General features: G+C 41.3%; 1 protein-coding gene across 1 annotated transcript in view; it reads right to left on the bottom strand.

The window, feature by feature from the left end:
- LOC108708185 (H(+)/Cl(-) exchange transporter 4) overlaps positions 1–20,602 on the bottom strand; it is a 38,713-nt gene extending 18,111 nt beyond the window's left edge. Inside the window, exons 1-4 of the mRNA XM_018246625.2 lie at positions 20,415–20,602; positions 16,959–17,110; positions 14,757–14,856; positions 10,167–10,354 (exon numbers count right to left, since the gene is read on the bottom strand). Of these exons, the coding sequence (XP_018102114.1) occupies positions 10,167–10,354; positions 14,757–14,856; positions 16,959–17,102 (432 nt within the window). The 5' untranslated portion in view covers positions 17,103–17,110; positions 20,415–20,602. The remainder of the gene's footprint in view (positions 1–10,166; positions 10,355–14,756; positions 14,857–16,958; positions 17,111–20,414) is intronic.
- Between the last annotated feature and the right edge of the window lie 3,435 nt (positions 20,603–24,037).

Here is a 24,037-nt window from a genome sequence, read left to right as displayed (position 1 = left end):
TGCGGTTCCCCTACAACCCTTGGCCTCTCCTCTGCGGGTGTTAGCTATTGATGACCGCCCTCTGTCTTCGGCCATTATTTCTCAAACCACCGCTGAACTTTCTCTTAGAGTGGGCACTATGCATCTGGAGAGATTGGCCTTCCTACTCATCGATTGCCCTTCAACTCCACTCGTTTTGGGACTTCCCTGGTTATGCACCCATAATCCAGTCATTGACTGGTCCTCCTCTCAAGTCTCCCGCTGGAGCCCCTATTGCCAACGGAACTGTTTGCCTGCTGTACCCCTTATCAAGGTTTCTTCTGTTTCTTCCAAGTTGTCCCTTCCATCCGTCTATCAAGATTTTGCTGATGTCTTCAATAAGGGCTCTGCAGAGACCCTTCCTCCTCATCGACCCTATGACTGTCCGGTCGAACTTCTTCCTGGTTCCATGCCTCCCCGGGGTCGCACCTATCCTCTTTCCCCCTCTGAGACGACTGCCATGAAGACCTACATTCAGGAGAATCTCCAAAGAGGCTTCATCCGCCCTTCTTCCTCCACTGCTGGTGCTGGATTTTTCTTTGTCGAAAAGAAGGACGGAGGTCTGTGACCATGCATCGACTATAGGGGGTTAAACAAAATCACCATTAAAAACCGTTACCCTCTCCCCCTAATCTCTGAACTCTTCGATCAGTTAAGAGGGGCCAAGATCTTCACTAAGCTGGATCTTCGGGGTGCCTATAACCTCATTAGAGTTCGTGAAGGGGACGAATGGAAGACCGCCTTCAATACCCGAGACGGGCATTATGAATATCTTGTCATGCCGTTTGGACTATGTAATGCCCCCGCGGTCTTCCAAGAGTTCGTAAATGATATATTCAGAGACCTGTTGGGGGCAAAGTGTTGTCGTCTATCTGGATGACATTCTTGTCTTTTCCAAAAATCTCCTCGAGCATCGCTCCCAAGTGAAGGAAGTTCTTCTTCGCCTAAGAAAGAATAATCTCTTCGCTAAATTGGAAAAGTGCTCGTTTGAAGTGTCTTCCATCCCTTTTCTTGGGTACATCATCTCCCAGCAGGGTTTCAAGATGGATCCAGCCAAGGTTTCAGCAATTCTCGATTGGCCCCTCCCCACAAGTGTCAAGGCTATCCAAAGATTTATTGGCTTTGCCAACTATTACAGACAATTTATTAAAGGTTTCTCTTCCAAGATCTCTCCTATCCTGGCCCTTATCCGCAAAGGGGGTAAACCACAGCACTGGCCTCCTCTAGCCTTGGAAGCCTTTGAAGCCTTGAAAACTGCCTTTTCTTCTGCACCTATTCTCAGACACCCCGAACTCCTTCTTCCCTTCTTCCTCGAAGTCGACGCCTCAGATGTGGGAGTTGGAGCTGTCTTGTCACAGAGATCATCCGTGGATGGGAAGTTACATCCCTGTGCATTCTTTTCTAAGAAATTTTTTTCCTCCGAGCAGAACTACGATGTGGGGAATCGTGAGTTATTGGCAGTGAAACTCGCCCTGGAGGAGTGGAGACATTTACTGGAGGGATCCTCCATTCCCTTGACCATCTTTACAGACCATAAGAACCTTGAATTTATCCAATCCCTCAAACGTTTGAATCCTCGACAAGCCAGATGGTCACTGTTCTTCTCCCGTTTTAACTTCGTCATCACCTTTCGTCCTGGCTCTAGAAATAGAAAGGCTGATGCCTTGTCAAGAAGTTTTGTTCCTGAAGTTCCCTGCTCCGAAGATCCTGAACCCATTGTGCCTTCCTCCAAGATCGTCGCTGCCCTATTTCCCTCCTTGGCTTCGCAAATCCTTTCCGCTCAAGCTTCTGCTCCTGACAATATTCCTCTAGGGGTTGCCTTTGTTCCTCCTGATTGTCGCCAGTCTATCCTATCCCAGGCTCACAGTTCCAAACAGGCCGGCCATCCCGGAGTGGAGAAGACTACTGAACTCCTTTTCGCCTGGTGTGGTGGCCATCCATGAGAAAGGATGTTAAAGACTTTGTTTCTTCTTGTACCATCTGTGCCATTTCCAAGTCTGGACATTCTCCTCCCAAAGGACTCCTTCTTCCATTACCCATTCCATCTCGTCCTTGGACTCATCTTGCCATGGATTTTATTGTGGATCTGCCTGTCTCCTCCGGTCACACTGTCATCTGGGTTGTCGTTGACAGGTTCAGCAAAATGGCTCATTTCATTCCCCTCCGCAAACTTCCCTCTGCTCCTGAACTTTCCAAGCTTTTCATTCAACATATTTTTCGTCTCCATGGTGGGTTTCCTGCCGAGATCGTCTCTGACCGTGGCTCACAATTCGTGTCCAGATTCTGGAGATCCTTGTGCAAAGCTCTCAACATTTCTTTGCAATTTTCTTCTGCCTATCACCCACAGTCCAATGGAGCTGCTGAGAGAGTAAACCAGGCTTTGGAACAGTTTCTTCGCTGCCATGTTTCCCTGTGCCAAGACGACTGGTCGGATCTCCTTCCCTGGGCTGAGTTCGCCCATAACAATGCTTTGCATTCTTCCTCGCATCAGTCCCCTTTCTTCTGTGTCTACGGTCAGAATCCTTTGGCGTTCCCTCAGGATCTTCTCCTCACTAATGTTCCTGCCGCCAACGATCAGGCTGCCCACATGATGGCTATTTGGGCTGCTGTTGCCTCTAATCTGCAGAGGAGCTCCCTGGTCCAGAAGAGGTTTGCCGACAAGAAGAGGGTTTCCGCTCCACCCTATGCTCTGCCGACAAGAAGAGGGTTTCCGCTCCACCCTATGCTCCTGGTGACAAAGTTTGGCTTTCCACCCGTAACATCCGCCTGAAGATTCCTACCCCAAAGCTTGGTCCCAGATTCATCGGTCCCTTTCCCGTCATTGAAATCATCAATCCAGTGGCGGTTCGTCTTCAACTCCCTCCAGAGATGCGGATCCCGAATGCCTTCCATGTCTCTCTCCTTAAGCCTGCTGTGTCCTTTTCTTCTTCTTCTTCTTCTTCCCCAGCTCCAGTCCTGGTTGACGATCACCAGGAATTCGAGGTGAAGAGGATCTTGGACTCTCGTTTTTCCAGGGGCACTCTTCAATATCTCATCGAGTGGAAGGGGTTCGGTCCCGAGGAGTGCTCCTGGGTCAGGAGCTCAGATGTCCATGCGCCCATCTTGGTTCGTAGATTCCATAAACTATTCCCTCTCTCCCCTAGACTCGGTGGTCCTGAGGCCCCCCTAAGGAGGGGGGTACTGTAATGGAATCTACCTCAGGTCGTCAAGATGGCGTCCAAGATGGCGTCCAAGATGGCGACCACCTGCCTCACCACATGGCTCCTGCTGGGCACAGGTCTATGACCTCACCTTCTTTCCACTCCAGGATTGGTCGTCGGCGACGGAACGGACGCCGGCGTCAGAATCGGGCGCCGGCGTCGAGACTTCAGCGTGAGGACGCTGGCGTCTGCGTCTGACGCAAGCGCGTCAAAATTTGGCGCCAACCCAGAGACTATTTAAACCTACTTCCCCTTCCAGTCCTTGCCCAACTATAGGTTCCTGCTACTGAGTTCCTGGGTGTTATTATCTATATTTGATTCTTGTGTACCGATTCCTGCCTGTTCTTCGATTCTGCTTGTCTTCTGCCTGGTCTGACCTATTTGCCTGTATTTTGACGATTCTTTGGATAAACCCTCTTGTACCTCGAACCTGGTCTGGTCTCCTCTTTGGTCTACACTATTACTGTGCCTTCGGGCCCGTTACACATAGGCCCCATACCTTGTTGAATTTCTCTGGGCAACCCCTTCTCATATACGTGAGTTTATAAAGAGGTAGAGATTTTTCAATGAACTATTCCCAGCCCTGTGTTGTGGCTCCCCCTCTCGACTTCCAGTGCATTCGTACCAGCTTTTTAGTGTCCATGCAAAGGACAGCAGCGTGCGTTGTGCTCTCCTTGGAAAAACATCCTCTACCTGGTTCAATAGCAGTACTCTAGCCTCCATTGGTACAAAGATGTCAGTTTTTACCCGAATTAGCTGTGTGACCTCCCCCCCAGAATGAGTGTATTAGAGGGCACTCCCACACCATATGAAAGAATGCAGTAGGGGAATGTGGACACCTGGGGCACTCTGGGCTAATAGTTGAGTTCATTTTATGTAGCTGTTGTGGGGTAAGGTACACCCTATGTAAATAGTTTAATGGTGTCATTCTATCCTTGCTGCTAATTACCCTGTCAAAGAATATCTACCCAGTTACCACAGGATGTCATGTTGCCACTTTGCCACGCAAATTGTTCAGTGAGGTGCTGCAGACTTGAAGCAATTGTGCATAAAAGTGGGACAAGGTTTTACGCAAATCTTTTCTGTGTACCCCTATCTCTAGGTTGTTCGGCGTAGTATCTAGTGACTCACACTTGAATTGCGACTATTGTATGTCTCAGTTGTAAGTATTAGTTGTTAGGGATTGCAATGTTCTGTTTCAGCTCTTGAGATCTTAATAACTTGTCATCTACTATGACTTTTGCTATATACTTTATATATATATATATATATATACACACACAACGTGCCTAGGCCTGTGGATATGGGGTTCTCTCAAGTTGTTGTAGATGGGAGTAGCACCACAACGGGGTAAAGCATGAACAGTGTTGTAACCTGGAATAAAACTGAAGCGCAGTCTGCCAGGCTCGCACCACGGCTTTCACGAGGGGAGAGGCTTTGGTGGCATAGGTGGTACCTCTGTATGGTAGGTTTCTGAGCCCTTCGAATAGGATTTAATATGGCAGGCCTTGGGTTTCATGGCGATTGCAAACAGCATTGGGGAAATGGGAAACCCTTGCCTGTACCTCTGCTAATTGGGAAGGAGTTTGACAGTTTTGTGTTGGTTCGAATTCTGGCTACTGGGAGGTGGTATTGTGGCCCAGAGGTACTCCCATTACACTGAATAGAAGGCCTTTTAATTATCTAAAGAGGCAACCATCCTACTGCCCTGGTTATCGTGTGTTATGGAGATGTTAATAAACAGCCTCCTGATATTTATACGAGTGGTACGTCCATGCATAAAGCCTGTTTGATCTGCAGAGATTATGGTGAATAACTGTGGTGCCAAGTGCATAGACAATCCACTCCTCCTTTGTTGCTGCTCTGCCTGCACCAGGAAACATTGTCTCTGCTTGGGTGCAAGCAGACATGACTGATTCTGGGGCCAAAACACGAGATTCTGCATTTTGTGTGTCTGCGTGCATCTGAGCGGAGGCTATGTTTCCAGACAGAGCAGCAGCAAAGGAATAGTATAGGAGCAGTTTATCTGCAGGCTGAGGTCCACTTGGACTGGCATTAGCCTAAGGGTTTAGATATACAGATTACATGCAAATACTGACTGATACATGAGATATAACAGGCACCGCTGATTAGAGCTTGCATAGGGCAGTACATTTTATCTACACAAATAAAGTTTAAGAAAAGACTTTCCAGATCACACTACCTTTTTATTTCAGAAATCAGAAAGGAGAATATTTTTTACTTTCTTTACAGTTATTTTGCATAAGCAAAAAGAATGCCCTGGTAAAATTATAACTTTTGCAAGAAAGCTCCTTACAATGATTCTGAGCCTAAAGAACTGGATTTTGTGGAAGAAAAAAAAAAGGAAACAAAATAATTTACATAACACTTTTCTCCTGTGGGACTTAAAACACTTTACAGCAAGCAAGGCATGCATTATAGGCATAAGGAGATTAAGTGACATGGCCAGGTTTGAAACAGGGAATTAAACCAGGGTCTCTAGCATGAGACCCCACTTCAAAGTCTGATCACTTAACTTCTATACCAGCTCCAAGGACATTTTCAGAAAAGCACCACAAAGTGCAAAGCACAACATATCCCATGTTTTCATGCCAGCATTCTAGGCAAAAAACTCGATCAGTACAAGTGAAAATGTGGCACTAGTTGTGGCAACGTTATAAAGGCTCATCTACTATTGCAGCACTGCAAGTGTGATAAAACTTAAATGTTACACATACTGATGCCATTCATTAAGAGGCAGATTTATAAAAAAAAAAAAAAAAAACCTTAAAAACAGAAATTTGGCAGGTTTTAGATGGCGTATAGTAGACGTCGATTTTTTAAAGAGACAGTACATGATACATTTCAATATTCGAATTTTAGAATTTTTTTCAAATTCAGTTAGAATTTGGACTATTCCCTAGTCGAAGTACACTAAAATTACCTCAAAATTAGAATTTAAAAATTAGAATTTTCACTTTGACCCTTGATAAATCTGCCCCTAAATGTACGTATTTGTGTCTAAACGATGCTCATATAATTGTACTATATACAAATGCCAAGGGGCAGATTTACTAAACGGCGAAGTGGCTAACTCTGCCGATGATTCGCCAGTGTTACCGTATTTAGGGACTTTGCCAATTTACTAACAGGCGCAGACGTCACTTCGCTAGCGAAGGAGATAGACGCTAGCAGTTATTCACACTCTATCGCTAGGCAAATTTTCGTTCTGGCGAATGGACGTTACTCCGCAAATTCACTAAGATGCGGATTTTACTGAACATTACCTCTTTTGCCAGACTTGCCTTTGCCAGCTCAGACCAGGTGAAGTGCATTGGAGTGCATAGATCTTCTGTTGCTTACAAGATACTTTTTTAGTGGAAAAAGTCCAAAAAATGATGGCGTCTTTTACTTTTTTAAGAGTGATAGCCTGCAAAAGTACTTAAAGGGATACTGTCATGGGAAAAAAAAATTTTTTCAAAATGAATCAGTTAAAAGTGCTGCTCCAGCAGAATTCTGCACTGAAATCCATTTCTCAAAAGAGCAAACAGATTTTTTTATATTCAATTTTGAAATCTGACATGGGGCTAGACATATTGTCAATTTCCCAGCTGCCCCATATCATGTGACTTGTGCCTGCACTTTAGGAGAGAAATGCTTTCTGGCAGGCTGCTGTTTTTCCTTCTCAATGTAACTGAATGTGTCTCAGTGGGACATGGGTTTTTACTATTGAGTGTTGTTCTTAGATCTACCAGGCAGCTGTTATCTTGTGTTAGGGAGCTGTTATCTGGTTACCTTCCCATTGTTCTTTTGTTTGGCTGCTGGGGGGGGGGGGAAAGGGAGGGGGTGATATCACTCCAACTTGCAGTACAGCAGTAAAGAGTGATTGAAGTTTATCAGAGCACAAGTTACATGACTTGGGGCAGCTGGGAAATTGACAATATGTCTAGCGTTGTCCGAGTGAATTGTGTTGTGGGATACCAGGAAAAAACGCGATGGGCCTGGCTCTTTTGGGTTTCGCCGGCCCAGACCCGCTCCCTGCACCGTGGCTTAGTTCCCTCCCTGATCCCAGTTCATGCAGGCAACTGGGCATGCATGAGGTGGGGCGGGGGCTGAAGGGGGTCCCTGAGGCTGCAAGCCTGGTGGGAGTAACACACAGTAAGTACAGGCAGAAGCAAATAGATGCAAGTACTTTTGGGAACTATTCCTATAAGGATATTGAGCAACATCAAACCTAACACCAATTAATAACTTCACAACATCAGTTGCAGCTATTTAAAATGTAACATGGCAATTTTCACCACTGGGAATTAATCAACTCTAGGTACATGATATATTTATTTATCTGAGGGGCCCCTCCAAATGTACTTTGCTTGTTTGTTTTTATGGGATAGGCCGGTATTGTAACATGAGTGGCGTATAAATAAGAATAACATATTTTATGTTTTTGTTGCTTTGATTACTGTACTGAGAAACTGCTGAATGTAAAGATTTCCAATCAGTATTTTGATTTAAAATGAAAGGCACAAATCCCTAAAGAATGTGGATCTTACCGTGGAAATTCCCAATAATCTCACTTGACTTATCTTTCCAGTGCCATTCAGCTCCATCATTTAACTGCTAGGTATTTTTGTTCTTGACAAGGCTTGCTTTCATTTTATTCAAGGTATCAGTGTGTAATAGCCTCAGCCCGGCACAGAGCAACTTTTGCTCTTCCATCTGCTAATAACTCCCAGAGTTACAGAGTGACAGAATAGCTGTCTAGCATAATATGAGAGAGTCTGTGGGGCTGTCAGGTTAATCTGCAGGCATCAGTCATGCATTCTAAATGTAAAAAGAGCACATATTTGAGGCATGATCATCGCATGCCCCTGCCTATTGTGCAATCAAGCAGACAATGCTTTATAAGTTGGCTGAGGCAAACAGGCAGCAATAAAATAACATTTCTAAACACAACAGGGTTGTATATTATTTTCCTTAGGCCATTTAGCAATACATTTCTAACATGCAATGTTGCTGAACAGCAGATTACAGTGCTGGGATGAATGTAGTCTAGAGTTTATTTAGCCATCAGTGATCAATTCTGTGTTGTTACAAAACTGTCATCTCAAGTGATACAAACAAAATACAGGAAAACAAAGCAAAATCCTGCCTGGGGTAATGCATCACATGAAAGCCTATTTTGCCGTTATTATGCACTTTACCATGTATCCTGTCTCACACGGGCAACTGCACTAAGAACAACATACGGCAATATGGGAATAGCATCATTACATGCACCTTCTCCATAGAGTACTCATACAGAACAGATGAGCCTACAAGTCTTTCCACCAATGCCAATGGAATATAGGCAGTCTGTGAAATCCCAAATTCAAAGAGATCTGTCAGTTGAGAGCTCCACATAGGGGAAGATTGGGAAAGACAAGAAAAGAAAAATGATATACTGTGTAGCATTCTCAAGTAATCAATACATAGAAAATATTGTGCCCCACACTCATGATATATTCAGTGGAAAAATGCAGCAAATCCAAAAGGTCACATGCCTGGGAGTTCACTTAAATTCAAACAGACTTCACAGACTGTGTGCATTTAGTGTTGGATTTATGATATGTGAGGCCCCTAGGCGGCACTTTATGCAGGGTACTCCCACTTCTGTGCACCTGGATGCAGGCAGATCCAGGTCAGGTTTTGTGAGCGCAAGTAACGTAACTGGCGTGCGCTGAACCGGATCTAATGTAGAGAGCTCAGGTGCACACGTGCCTGGATTTGCATACATCTGGGTGCACAAGCCTTGCCTGCCTTCTGGGTGCACTTGCCTGCTTTCTATATTGTCCCAGCCCAAGGTGCAACCCAGATAAAATATTAAATAAATGCATCTTTTTGAATTTGGAGGTTTTGGAGGGTAAAGGGTTACCTTAAAAAACAGTGCTGGACATTGCAGTGTGCGCTTGGTTCCAGGGGATAAACACCACTTAGCACATTGTTTCTGCAGACACTACTGCCAAAGCTCAGACTGTATATAACAGTTACAGAATTCCCAGTTTCCACATCACAATCACTGTGACAATCACTGATCTTGAGGAAGAAGGGGCCGACAGTACAGCTGCCTCCCCCACAGCAAACAGATTTGGTCCCAGCTGTGAATTAGTTGATCTCCAGTCGATGGAAAACAGGTGGGAGTGTCAGGAATAAACTCTACTTACTAAAAATTAAGGAGAACTTGACCTTGTTCACAACAGGCCATTTCTTTTAATACTTTTTCATTTACCTTCCCCATTGTGTTCCAATGTTTATTCATGGCCCCCTATCCTCTAAATAGATAACATATATAAATGCAAGCAATGTTCTCAATAATAGCTAGGATGGCAAATAATCATTCTATACAAATTTGCCATCCTTTGGCCTGTCCATCATTTTAAGAGATGTACATGTAGCCTATAAGGTAATTGCACCACCAAATGTAAAAAATGTTTATAATATAGTTATAGTGAGCGGATGTCTAAAATAACAGAACAGAACCCAACTTCCTTCTTTTCAGCGCTCTAACACCGAGTTAGTCAGCGACTTTAATGGGGGCCACATGGGACATAACTGTTTAGTGACTTTGCTTTTGATCCTTAACATGCAGGTCAGATTCAAAAGCAAACTGTTATGACCCATGTGACCCCCACTCAAGTCACTGGTTGGTTACTGCAATCAGTGGAAACCAAGAGAGCTGCAAAGCAGGAAGTAGTGTTCTGGCTATTATATTAGACATCCGGTCACTCCAGCCTTTATACATTACATTTTTGGCCAACTAACTATAATGTATTTTGCACAGATTACCTTATCTACCTAGTTTTTATTTGTATACTGAGCAATTACAAAGAGAAGATCTGAATTACAAACAGCCTGATGTAACCAAGTCATGCATGTGCAATATCACGTCAATAAAGGCTATTCCCATACCTCAGACTGATCAATCATCAGCTCAGACCATTTCTGCCACTGAGGACACTTGTCTCTGTCCTCAAACGTTGTTTCATCTGATGTCCAGCAGCACTGCTCATGGCTGTACCAAAAAGCATTAAGACAAATGCCCTCTTTAAGATCCGTCATCCAGTCCACAGCTAAGTCTATAACCCCAGCTAATGTACCTGAAAAAAACAGCAAATGTAATAAAATCAAGACTTGTTTGGAATCTCACAAACCCATTTTATTCAAGACTTTTAATCATAATTCTAAGAAATGGTGCAATCCTGTATAAAATCAGTCATTGATATAAAAAGTGCATTATGACGCTCAGCCAAGCAGCGGCCTGGATAGTGCATCCCCCTACCCCAGTTTAGAGTGTCAGAAATGTTCTGGGTGGCTTTGGTGATCATCACCAGCAAGGCCTGGGCCCTCTAAAGCCCCTTCAAGCATGAGGTTTGTTGTGCCTTGTGATTTAAAAAGCCTCATTTATAAAGGCAGCCCTGTGTGCCAATTTTGAGGCCCAAATCTTTTTTTCTCTGAAATGTTTTTTTTACCTACAGTGTAACATTTCCCCCAAAATTTCAGTGTAACTTAATGCCCCAAAACAAATCTGTGTTCTATTCAGTGCATGCAAGCTGCGGCACACACTTACATTTCCGCAGGATTGATGTCTCTTTCGGCATTGACATCCAAAATATTTGGTGCATTGACACATCCTGTTAAGGGAGCCCTGGAATTACCGGCAGGCACAGGCTGTTGGTAATTCTAGGAATCCCTTGCATCCCTGCTTGCACTGGTGGGTCATTTATCAGAGCAGACTGAAGGGGCACATTGTACAAAAAGAAAAAGGAGTCTGTTTGATACAAAAGTGGGGTGTTCCCAGCATTTCTTCAATGTGCAATTACATTCACATATGGCTCAAACTAGTTCAGCCCTGAAGGGGCACATTGGCACTCACTGCCAGTTTTATTAATGCAAGAGCCTTTCCGAATTATGTGTATAAACTAGCACTTTCATTCATAATTTATACCTTCTTTAATCTAAAATGATTCCTTATCAGGGTCCCAGAAATAATGGGTCCACACACATCTGTTGCCCTTTTACCTCCTGTTGGCGGCCTTAATTTTACATCCGTTTGTAACACTAAAAAGAAGGGTTTTCTGGCTTCATTTTATAAACATTCATGTATGCAGCCTGAGAATTCCATTTCAGAGTTAATAAAACAGTGACATCAAGTGGTAATGTGCAGTTCCACCAAATTATCAGCATTTTGTTTCTTCCTAACGTATGGGTTGTCTCCACTATTATTCACTAATCAAATCTATTTGCTGATTGGTTGCCGTCACGACTCCTAAACCTTAGTTGATATACAGGTATGCACTCTGTCAGGTAATTATTTGGAGCAAAATATAATAAAGGGAGTCAGTGCAAACATCATTTTGTGGATATTTCTGTAAATAGTTTGTGCTATTTGTAGCAGAATAAAAATTCACTCCAACATATTGCATCTTGCAATGTAATATGATGTGATATAGAAGAAATAATTTGGATAATACAAAAATTTATCACACGGATTCTTCACCTCAACTAATTTTCCATTACATGAGCATATTTGCATATTTGTTGTTTTATTGCCATTACTTCTTTTGCTTTGTGTGGTCAGTTCTGCAGCAGCTGTGTACTGCATCTCACTATCTGCTTCTTTTAATGAGGAATGGAATATTTTGGAATAGCGGCTCAGTAGAACATGTTACAGTCACAGCTGATAAGCGGCAGTGCTAATAGCAGCAAAAAGCAAATATTTTCTCAGTTGATAGCATTCTGCAGTGTAAAGTATTTAAGTCTGGCTTAAGTGGCCATGAAACTTTAGTCTTAATGAAAACCCTCTACTTTGAAGTTTTTAAACAAATAAGCCCGCTTCCATACCAGAAGCCATTTCTGGAGTAATTCAATATATATTTATTGTACTTTCAAAACTGTGCTTACATTTTTTACACAGTGGTGCCCTGGTACATAAAGGAAGGTCTGGGCTGTTTAACAGAGGAATGTGAGTTTAGTGTTCTGGCTTTTATAATGTGATTTTTAGAGTGTCAGTTTTTAAAGAACCTGGACTAGAAAGTTAATGCTCACAACTATAAAGCACCCTGACCTGATTCTCTCCCCCTCTTTCATTACTTCTTCTCAATCCTGCATTCAGGACTTTTTATGTGCTGGAACACTGTGCCCCATCCCATGAAACACTCTCTGTGCCTCTAGACTTTCAAACAATCACTTAAGGCTCACAACTGTCAGACAGGGAGTTCTGAGCCCAACGGAAACATTACAGCAAAGCCTCCCCTTTCCCCGCCATGAAGGCCATCCTCCCTTTTATCAAACACACTTACCCCCCCCCCCCCGCTGTGTATTCGTCAGCTCAACCCCCTCTTCTGTGTGGCATACCTTTATCATTTATTTCCTAACCAACAGGAACTCTACAATCCCACTGGTTACTCTCATCTTATGTCAAGAGTCCTGCGAGGGTCTAGTTGAGTAGACCCTTGCCCAGACCGGATCCACCAATGCACAACCTGACCCAAAACAGCTGACCCGCTATTAAGGGCCCTGTCCCTGCTACCTGAACTTACCTTAACCTGGCCTAAGCTTTAAACGGACCTGAGACCCACGTAATCCGGGAGTGAGGTCATCGGCAGGCGGCCATGATGTCCTTCTGGAGGCGGCTCAACCAGGTAAGTAAGAAAACTGTACATTTTATGTGGAGATGTGGGGGAAATGCAAGTCTAGAGTAGGCCAGGGTACCCAGGCAGGGTACTTGTGGCCCACCTGCATGTTAAGGGAATCATGATCTTTCTACCCAAAACCAGACCACTTTGCGGGTACTCTCTGGTTACCCAACACGATACAGGACTCTACCGTGTGTTTCACTTTCTTTACCTCTTAGAATGTAAGTTCTTACAAGCAGGACCCTCCCCATATTGTCTATTTGCAATTTTAACTTGTCACTGATATTATGACCTAACAAGATCCCAGATGGTGAGCTTCTGTGGAGAATATTGAAGGCATGAAGGCATTACAGTTCTAGGGCTGCTAAACCTTCCTGCTGGTAAAATAAGACGGCTTATAAAATAATGCATTTCTATCTATATACATTTTTAGGTTTTATTTCTCTTTTAAAAATTTATTGGAATCATAGCAAAGTAAAACCATAACAGGTACCAATGTCATTTTAGGATACTCACAGATACAGTGAGAGAGCACCAAAGCTACAATAGAACCACATGACAAATTCTTTTTTGGAACATAATAAAAGTTGTTAAAAATTTAAAAGATATAAAGGGAAGGGAAATTTGCATTTTGCAATATTATATTGTTTGTTAGATGAATTCTCACTTGCAATTCAAACAGTGTGTTGTTTATTCCATTTATAATGACACCAAATATACACCACCCTGAAACGTTGAATATGGTATCATTGTAAATTATAAGGAATAAACAACACAATTTATTAATTGCAAGTAAGAATACACTTTTTTTATCATTAGCAAACAATATAACATTGCAAAATTCAAATAGCCTTTTCCTTCATTTCTTCAAATTCTGTATGGAAGGTGCCACATTTTTCCACTTGTAATCCATTTTTTTTTTGTTTTGTTATATAGTTTGTTAAGCAATAGGTGCCCCATAAATTAAAAAAAAAAACTTTTACTAAAGAAAGCGCACTGAGTGAAGATCATTTCTTACATTACAATACTGTTTTTTGCTAAACTTTTGTGAGATATACATTCTTTGCTTCTAGTTTTAGTATCCAGAGCTAAAGGGGGACGCCTAGTGGTCAGCAAAGAGTTCTGGAATTCAGATGTTTTCAACTCGGTTGAAGTTTAAGAAGCCCCAAAAAGGGAACGGTAGGGAAAGGGTTGTAACTAATGGACCTGATATAGCCCTTCCAGCCCTGTGGATGCTGTTTCTGTGGCAAACCAGAGGTTCTGTTTTAAGTCTGTGTTGCATTATTAATTTTATAAAAGTGTCTGTTCATATTCCCCACCTATCCAAGAAGAAAGGAAAGGAAAAAACCCTGATAATACAGGGATTTAAACTTAAACCTTTTCAAGGTTTGATAATAAGGAGTTTGCCTGGTAGGGAATTTTCATATTTTATGAGGGCTGTGTACTGTTATATTCTATCATTTATTGGTGCCCTCTTTGAATTTTTTTATGGGCCAAAGGAAAGATTGATGTTTGATTATAACAGAAAGACCTCAAGCCCCAAACACATTAACATTTAATTAAATTCTGGGTACAAAATGATCAGTCCATATTACTTTACAAGATCAAAGGTAGAAAACATAGAAGTAAAACCCTTTCATATAAATACTGTATACAGCAATTTTTTATGGTGCAATGTAGTGCCCACCTTAATCATTCTGGGGATTGTATATTACATGCACCCATAGCCTTTCTGTAACCTGCACTTCCAGCTGTGCCTCTGAGCTAAACCAGAGCCTTTCTGATTTAAGATCACTAATATATGTATATATTCTTATGTGCTTATTTAAAAAAATTAAAGTAATATGTGGAATGTTCTTCTTACCAGCCAGGAGTCCAATAAGGAGCATTACAACCCATCCTGACCATGCATCAAGAAGGCCTTTGATAAATTCCCAGATTGATTCCTTGCTCTTGCTAGTGATCTGTACAGTGGGGGAAATACATCTAATGATTAAATCAATTTTAAATGACCATAAAGAAGTTTCATTTATTGAAAACATAAATCTAAGATTCAAATTCACAAGAAGTCTTCTCGCTTCTTTCATTTTAGAAAAATGTAGCAAATATGTGAATTTGAAACCAGACTTGTTTAGTAAAGGCAGTCTCATGTGAAATACACATTTTTAATAGAGTGGAATTCTTTTCCAAGTAACGCCCGATGGGAGTTGCAGTAAGAGGTAAGATGGCCCTCCTGTGAGGGGAAGCTCTCCAATTACCTCCATGTTATTCCGTGGAACCTATTCATCAGGGCCAGCCTAGGTAGGATAACAGAATGTGGATTGCTTGTTCCCTAAAGAGGTTTATCATAACATACTGCTTGTTTCATCCTGTCTTTTTGGGTAGAATGTCTTGGAGTTTTTGTTAAGCAGTTTAATGCTAAAGTCTCCAGTTACATGTCACAAATGTTATACTAGAAATGGTCAACTAAAGTATTGGTAATGTTTCACATTCCAAAAAATAATTACTTTATGTAAAGGGTTTGCTGATAAGCTGCAAGGGAATATTGCCTTCACTTTGCTAATGAACCACAGAAAACTAAAGGGATGATGTTCAGCAAAGGAAACAAGAAGGGTAAAATCATTCAATTAATCTAATTAATTTAACTTCTAGTAAGTTTGCATTTGCCAATAAAGATATTGACAGACAAATCTCCCCTCTGATGGATACATACCTGCCAATACATAGAGAGGTACAAACAGTAAGTAAATCTCTCTCTCTCTCTCTCTCTCTCTCTCTCTCTCTCTCCTAGACTTCAGAGGAGATAGGGAGATAGGTGGTCACTTTGCATGTGTGCCAATATATATTCTTTTCAATAATCACCTATGGCAGTGTAGGGGTCCCCAACACCTGGGTCGCGGCCCACTGCCGGACATACCTGAACTGGGCCGCCAAGCCAAGTCTGCATTTCATGTGGGCGCACCAAATTTGATGCGGACGCACCGAATTTGGCGTGGACGAACGAAATTTGACGCTAGTGCACCCAAATTTGACTTGTCATCCGCAGTTGACGCCCCCCCCCAGGCCTTACATAAAATTCTGGTTTACACTGGTCCCTGGGGCAAAAAATGTTGGGGACCTCTGTTCTAGAAATCCCCTTCAAGTTGGAAATCCCTGGTATGGCCAGCTAAAAGGTGGGCCTAAATTGGCCCCCTTTAAAGGGGAACTAATGTCTAAAATAGAATAATGCTAGAAATGCTGTATTTTGTATACTAAACATAAACATGAAATTATTGCACGAGAAGCCTACTAAATTAACAAATGATTTATGCTTTCAAAGTTGGCCGCAGGGAAGGGAGGCCTATGTGCTTCCCTTGGCATGTTCCTTATCCTCGCCAAATACACTCATTGCTGTATTATTTGTGAAAGCACAGGTCATTGCCTTCATTCTAGAGGCTTATGGGCACTTAAAGGAGAAGGAAAGCTACCGAGGCAGTTTATTGCCAATAGATTAGCCACAAGCTAGAAAAACTATATTTATTCCATAGAATGTTTTACCATGTCTGAGAAAAAAGCTCTAGAAGCGGTTTGTTTAGGATAGCAGCGCTCAGTCTCTCCCTGCTTGCTCATAGCACTGGGCTCAGAATAAAGCAGGGAGGGGAAGAGGGAGAAGGGAGAGAGGAGCAAACTGAGCATGCACAAACCCATGCCCTGGAGGTTTAAGCTGAAAGAAGGAAGTCTGATATAGAAACCCATGTGTACACAATACAAGGAAAGAAATGTGGTATTTCTTTTGACAGAGGACTCAGAGCAGCAACCTTGAGGGTTCACTGTTGTATTTATATAGACCTTTCTGATAAAGCTTACTTAGTTTTAGCCTTTCCTTCTCCTTTAAGGTGAGGCAATGCACAAGGTAAAAAAAATGTTTCATAAAGAACTCCATTGGGTTTTTGTTGCCTGTGTGAAAAACCTTTTGCCAACCAACGTTTTTATTATATACAGTCCTCTAGTTTTCGTTTTCTGTTAATCCAGTATTTCTGCTGTCATCAGCACATTCATCCACCTTGTTAAAGCACTGGACACTTACTTTTCTGTGTCTGTCTGTGTCACGTGACTTCTCTCTTAACCAGTCAATGGTATGGAAATCCTCATATGTCCCCACATCTGGAATTGGTTCATCAAGGAAATCCATAAGGTTGCTAGAACCATTGATGTCACCGGTGTTAACCATGTTAATTCCTATAATGAAAAGAATTTGCTTTTATATGGCATCATTTGCAGGCAATGAAAGCAAACATAAGAAGTTCATCTTTACAAAGTGTATCAAAAGTGAATAATGCTTTTATTTTTTCCGTTGCTTTCTATACCTTATCATTATTCAAAACTTCATTTTAAATTTGAATCTGTTTTATTTCCCCCTCTCATGTTCCCAGTAGCAGCTCAGTAAGTCCCACCATTCACTTTCTACACAATTTAAGCTTTCAGCTCTTACCCAGCATGCTCTCTGAGCCTTAGTTATGATAGACTAAGCCAAATATAAGCAATACATACTTCTCTCATTATCAAAGCCTGGTATACTACCCACTATTCGTCTATGTGAAAGGATTGTGTTGATTTTGGATGAATATATAACAAGGTACAAAGGTTGCACGGAGTCCAGTAACTATCTGATTTGAACTATTTAAAGCCAGCATTCTGCCAGTAGCAGACTAGTAAATGCTAATGCAGATGGCTTTCCCCTACTAGATTAGGGGCATGCGATTTATCTACGACAACATACATGTCACAGTTGCTTCTCAGGCTTGGCATGTTCGTCTGTCAGTTGGGTAATACAGATACACATGAATTCAAGGTCCAGAAAACCACCATACCTTTATAAATTCTGGAACTAAAATGTTAATTACAGTATCCCTTTTCTGTTCTCTGGGTCTGACACATAAAAAAATATAACAGAAATCTGGTTTTCTTTGAAAAAGATAAGCTTTGGCTATATTGTTTCAGGAATCAGAACCAGCATTGCCGTAAATACAGTATAAACTACCAAACATTGCTATTACATTTACAAATAACTTTAAAACAAATTGATACATAATGAAACATCGCTTAGTCTTACAATTTCCTTAATGATGCAAAAAGAATGGGTTTTTGGTGTTTCCATTTTCTTTTGCTATACAGGTTTTAGGCGGAAGGACCCATTTAACATAATAAACATAATAAACAGTCTTCTGTGCATAACAACAAGTGCCAGAGAGCAAGGTCATTTGATTAAATGGCATTAGCATAGTTGCTAACATTTGGAATTAGTCTCCAGGAAGGATTTGTTGCTGGGCCATGTTATTGGTGACTGGTAAATGTTTAGGATATTTAGGATATATCTACAGTAGAACAATTTCTATTAATTGGTCTCTCAGGTACATTTAATTCCATTGTATTAGAAAGACTCAATAATGCTTTTTTAACAGGAATGTTTGTGCCATGAGGTCAGATGGAAATCCATGGTGGATATGGCCAGTGAAGGGATAGAGTGCTCATGTATGGGACCTGGGGTTTTACAGATAAGGGGTCTTTCTGGAATTTGGATCTCCATACCATAAGTCTGATAAAAAAAATATTTAAACATTAATTAAACCCAATAGGACTGTTTTGCCCCCAGTAAGAATTAATTATATCTTAGTTGGGATCATGTACAAGGTACTGTTTTATTATATCAGAGAAAAAGGAAATGAAGGTATGGGATCCGTTATCCAGAAACCTGGTATCCAGAAAGCTCTGAATTACAAGAAGGCAATCTCCAATTGACTACATATTAATCAAATAATTCAAAATTTTAAAAAACATTTCCTTTTTCTCTAGCAGCACTAGGGGGAGAGTGTTAGGATATAACAATACTTTCTACTGGGGCCAATACCTCTGTCCATATATATACATATACATATATATACACATAAATATCCCAACCATTGTCATGCAGCTACATCATTTATTGACTTTTGTTTTGTGACATTTGGTTGTCACATCGGTCAGGGTGTCGGCACCCAGGCCCCGATTAATATTTGGGCCGCCCCTAGGCCCTCAACCGCCCCCCTCATGAGCATGCGCATGTACTGGATCCTTCCTGAGCACTGAGGATTAGGTGCGTGGGCAATTGAGGGTAGGACTACATGCACGTTTTCGATGCGCTGCGACAAATTGCATACAATGGAAATAAGGTAAGAGAGAAATGTTGGATGAAGTCGCAGCGTTGATCCGACGCGACACGATTGTCGGATGCAGACGCTGCGTCTGCATCCAACAGTGGTGTCGTGTCGAATCAACGCTGCAACTTCATCCAACATTTCTCTCTTACCTTATTTCCGTCGCATGTGATTTGTCGCATGTGTTTTGTTGCAGCGCATCGGATCACGCCGAAAACGTCCATGTAGTCCTACCCTTAAACAGCACCTAATAGCAATGATATTGACAAAGGTGCTTTCAGTTTTTGAATACTGCTTACTCTTACACAATGCTTGGACAGGGCATCAGCTTCTATGGTTAAAGGGTTTGTTCACCCTTGAAAATGATATTCTGAGAAAATTTGCAGTTGGTTTTCATTTTTTATTATTGGTTTTTAAGTTATTTAGCTTTTTATTCAGCAGCTCTCCAGTTTGCAGTTTCAGCAATCTGGTTGCTAGGGTCCAAATTACCCTAGAAACCGTGCATTGATTTTAATAAGAGACTGGAATATGAATAGGAGAGGACCTGAATAGAAAAAAAAGTAGCAATAACAAATACATTTGTAGCTTTTGCATTTGTTTTTTAGATGGGGTCAGTGACCCCCATCTGAAAGCTAGGAAGAGTCAAAAGAAGAAGGCAATTAAAACTATAAAGGATACAATTGAAACAAAATTGAAAATTAAAATTGGCCTTTCTATATCATCCTAAAGTTAGCTTAAAGGTGAACCAACCTTTAGTTTTGTTAGAAAAAGGGACACAGGTGTTAAGACAAACATAGTAGTTGTGATAATTACATTTTACAAATCATATAATATGGCACAGAATACATGTATCTAATAATTTATTTCAGTAAAGACACAGTAGCTGGTCCTTCTGGCAACAACTTTCCATTTGTTCAGTGTAATCTCAGCCCCACTGCACTGCCTGCATTCCCATTACATTTCTCGCTCTCTCACATACACAGACTAACCGACTGCCATTTATCTTTGCATTGGGGCATATTCTTTCATTTAATCCTGGTTTATAAACAGATCTACTTCATTTCAGTGTTCCCGCAGTCTGTGGCCTGAATATGTTCTAAATTCCAAGTGATCCCTTTCATTTATTATGTATGCAATTTGTCAGTAACAAAAGGCCATTTGCTACAGAGCTGGACAATAGGCCTTCTGCTGCAGAGCTCCTTCTGCCAATATATCTGCAGCCATTTCAGCTGGAACGACCTGCATTGTGGCTGCCTTAATGGATTCAGTGTTGTTCGTATCAGCATCGACTCACTTCTCCTAGAATTTTTCTGCCTGTTACATACGAAATATAAGAAATAGTCACTTACCTGCACTGTAACATCAGCTTGCCAGCATCCACAGACTTGCACAGCATCCTCTACTAGGAGCTAATGCTATGGGATCTGTGATGTCATCATAGGGAGGATGCAGTCACAGTCATGTGGTCTCCTTGTACAGCAACCTGCCTCCATACACCAGCTGATTTAAAGGAGCAATGACCATTTCCTCCTGCAGACTCTCAGTTCTGCCACTTGTGTTTTTTGTTTGGTGGGGGGGAGGGGCTTACTCGATCTTTATAAACACAGAGCTGGAGCCATAAATTATAGCACTGAAGGTTTGTGCCTGTTATTCTTGCACTGCAAAAGCAGATTAGAGGATTAAGGCTTTTCAATACAGTGAATTCACATGGCAATGTTTGCTATTGCTATATGGAATTTGAGAAGATTTCAGTTAGAAACAAATGATAAAAAAATAAATATTAAAACAATGTGACAGAAAATGTCAGATTTTTTTATTGTATTACTCTTCTAAAGAAGCTTATCTCTGAAATTTTTCTAACATACAGTAATGTTATCCAGAATGCTCAGGACCTGGGGTTTTCTGGATAAGGGATCTTTCTGTAATTTTGATCTTCATACCTTAAGTCTACTATAAAATCATTTAAATATTAAATACACTCAATAAGCTGGTTTTGGTTGCAATAAGCATTCCTCCCAACTGTCCTGTTTTTAGAGGGACAGTCCCTCTTTTGACAGCTCGACCCACAGTCCCTCATTTGTACTGGAAAGTCCTGTTTTTCTCTGCACTGAACAGCCAACGTTTCTAACTTAATTGGCTTTTGGCAGAGAGCCCAGAACAGCCACAGCTGCTTATAAGATACTTTTGTAACAATTTCAAGATAAGCAAATAAGTAATTGTAACAATATTAGATAACAGGTCCCTTAGACTCACAGCTTAAAGGGCAATTCACCTTCATAGCAAAACTGTAATAACTGGAAAAAAAAAACCACAGAAATATGTTCAAACTTTCATAACCTGCCAAATTTTGTAAAATGAACAGTATGGGACCCATTATACAGAAACCCGTTATCCAGAAAACTGGATTTACAGGAATTATGGAAAGGCCATCTGCCAAATGATAACCTTTTTCTCTGTAATAATACAACAGTACTTTGTACTTGATCCCAACTAAGATATAATTAATCCTTATTGGAGGCGAAACCAGCTTAGTGGATTTTTATAATGTTTAGATGATTTTCTAGTAGATATAAGGTATGAACACTCAATTTATGGAGACACCCATTATCTGATAATGGTTATCCAGGTCCTAAGCATTCTGCATAACTGGATAACTGGTCCCATACCTGTACCTTGTACTTCGTCCAAACGAAGATATAATACATCCACATTGGAAGCAAAACCAGCCTACTGGGTTTATTTAATGTTCAAATGATTTTCTAGTAGACTTAAGATATGAATATCCAAATTACGGAATTACGGAAACCCCAGGTCCTGAGCATTCTGGATAACAGGTCCCATACCTATATTATTTTTATTGACCAGAACCTATCTATACTCATAACGAATCAGTAGAAATGTAAATTTCTATGCATACATGTAGAAATGTATAAATACTAATATACTGTACATACAAGCACCCCCACATGTAAACTGTCTTTGCTAGACACCCGATTTAATCAGAAATTTTGCCTGTGCCACGTGCAAGTTTAGGAAGACAGTGGGAGCTTAGGGAGCTAAATGCATGGCTCAAGTTTTGGTGTAGGAAGGAAGGGTTTGGGTTCCTAGACCACTGGGCTGATTTTTCCTTGGGGTACAACCTAAACATTCGTGACATATTGCACATAAATGGAAGGGTGTCCACTGTGCTTGTGGAAAGAATGGCTAAGAGGTTGGAGGAGTGTTTAAACTAGGCAAGGGGTGGTGAGATAAAGAGTTAGGGTAGATGGGGCAGTGGGATTAGTAAGGGGTCTTGGGGGAGGAGTGAGGGGGGCATACAGTTTACCAATTAAGAAGGTCCCTCTATTGCAAGAAAAAAAGGCTAATACTAACTTAAGATATAATTCTCCACTAAGTAATCCAAATTTCAAAAGAAAAAGTAGTAACCTCAGCTGTATGCTGGCAAATGCACAAAGTTTGTCAGGTAAAATGGGAGACCTAGAATTAATTGCATGCTCTAAAAATTATGATATAATTGGTATCACTGAGACCTGGTGTGATGAATCATGTGACTGGACTGTGAATTTAAATGGTTGCACCCTTTTTAGGAGGGACAGAGGGATTAAAAAGGGTGGAGGAGTGTGTTTGTATGTAAAGCCTGAATTAAAGGAGAAGGAAACCCCCTGGGCGCAAAACACCTCCCCCCCTCCCCTGTGTTGCCCCCTCTCCCTCCTCCCCCGTGGCCTACCTTTCCCCCTGGGCAAATGCCCCTAACTTGTTACTCATCCCTCTAGGGGCATTTGCCCAGGGGGACAGGTAGGCCAGGGAGGACAGGTAGGCCAGGGAGGAGAAGGGAGGGGGGCAACACAGGGGAGGGGGTTTGCACCCAGGGGGTTTCCTTCTCCTTTAAAGCCATGCACTAAAGAAATAACCATAGCCAGCGCATTTGTGTGTGGAATCCCTCTGGGTAGAGATTTTGACTGGATAAAAGGTAACAAAAAGAATTATCATTGGTGTATGCTATAAACCACCTCGTATAAGTGACGAGTATGAAGCCCAGCTACTCTTGCAGATACAAGCGGCTTCACAGCTGGGTCAAGTTGTTGCTATTGGTGACTTCAATTATCCAGACATTGACTGGGGTAATGGGGTTGCCAAGACAAAAAAAGATAGTAGGTTTGTAAATATGCTGACAACTTTTTATTCCAACTCTTCAAGAACCTACTAGGAATAACTCTCTTTTGGATCTTGTAATAACTAATAATACTGAACTCATCTCTAACATTTGTGTGGGTGAGCATTTAGGGAATAGTGATCATAACATGGTCTCCTTTGAGATTCCAGACGTGCAAACTTTGACAGTATAAGGGCATCTCTTCAACATATTAAGTGGGAAATGCTTTTCACAGGGTTAAACACACAACACAAATGGGAAGTCTTTTCTTTAAAATAATAAATATACATGTCAGTATATTCCCCTTGTAAGCAAGGAACCTCGTTGCAAAGCAAAACATTTTTGGTCCAATAGAAGCGTTGGTGTTGAGGTGGGTAAGAAAAGAGGTGCTTTTAAGGCTTTCAAGTTAGCTGGGACAGCCGAATCATTTATAAGTTACAAGGAGGCCCATAAATCATGCAATAAGCTATCAGGCAAGCTAAAATCGATATGGAAAAGGATATTACAGCAAGCATTAAAAAAATGCAAAATTATTTTTAAATATGTTAATAATAAAAAAATTAAGCAGGAAGGGGTGGGACCCTTAATATCAGAGTGGGGTCAGGTGGTTGATGAGAACAAAAAAAAAAGCTGAGATTTTGAAATCATATTTTTCGTCTATCTACACAAATGAGGAACCAGTTAATGAAGGTTTCCTTCTTAATAGTCCCAATTCTAGTAATAAAACTAATGATGCATGGTTCACACATGAGAAAATTCAAGAGACTAGAACATGTTAAGACAAACAAAGGTCCGGGGCCAGATGGTATTCATCCTCAA

Source organism: Xenopus laevis, chromosome 2L, assembly GCF_017654675.1.
Source record: "Xenopus laevis strain J_2021 chromosome 2L, Xenopus_laevis_v10.1, whole genome shotgun sequence".
NCBI lineage: Eukaryota > Metazoa > Chordata > Amphibia > Anura > Pipidae > Xenopus > Xenopus laevis.
Note: the sequence above shows the minus strand (reverse complement) of the source record. Positions and strands in the feature narration are given on the sequence as shown.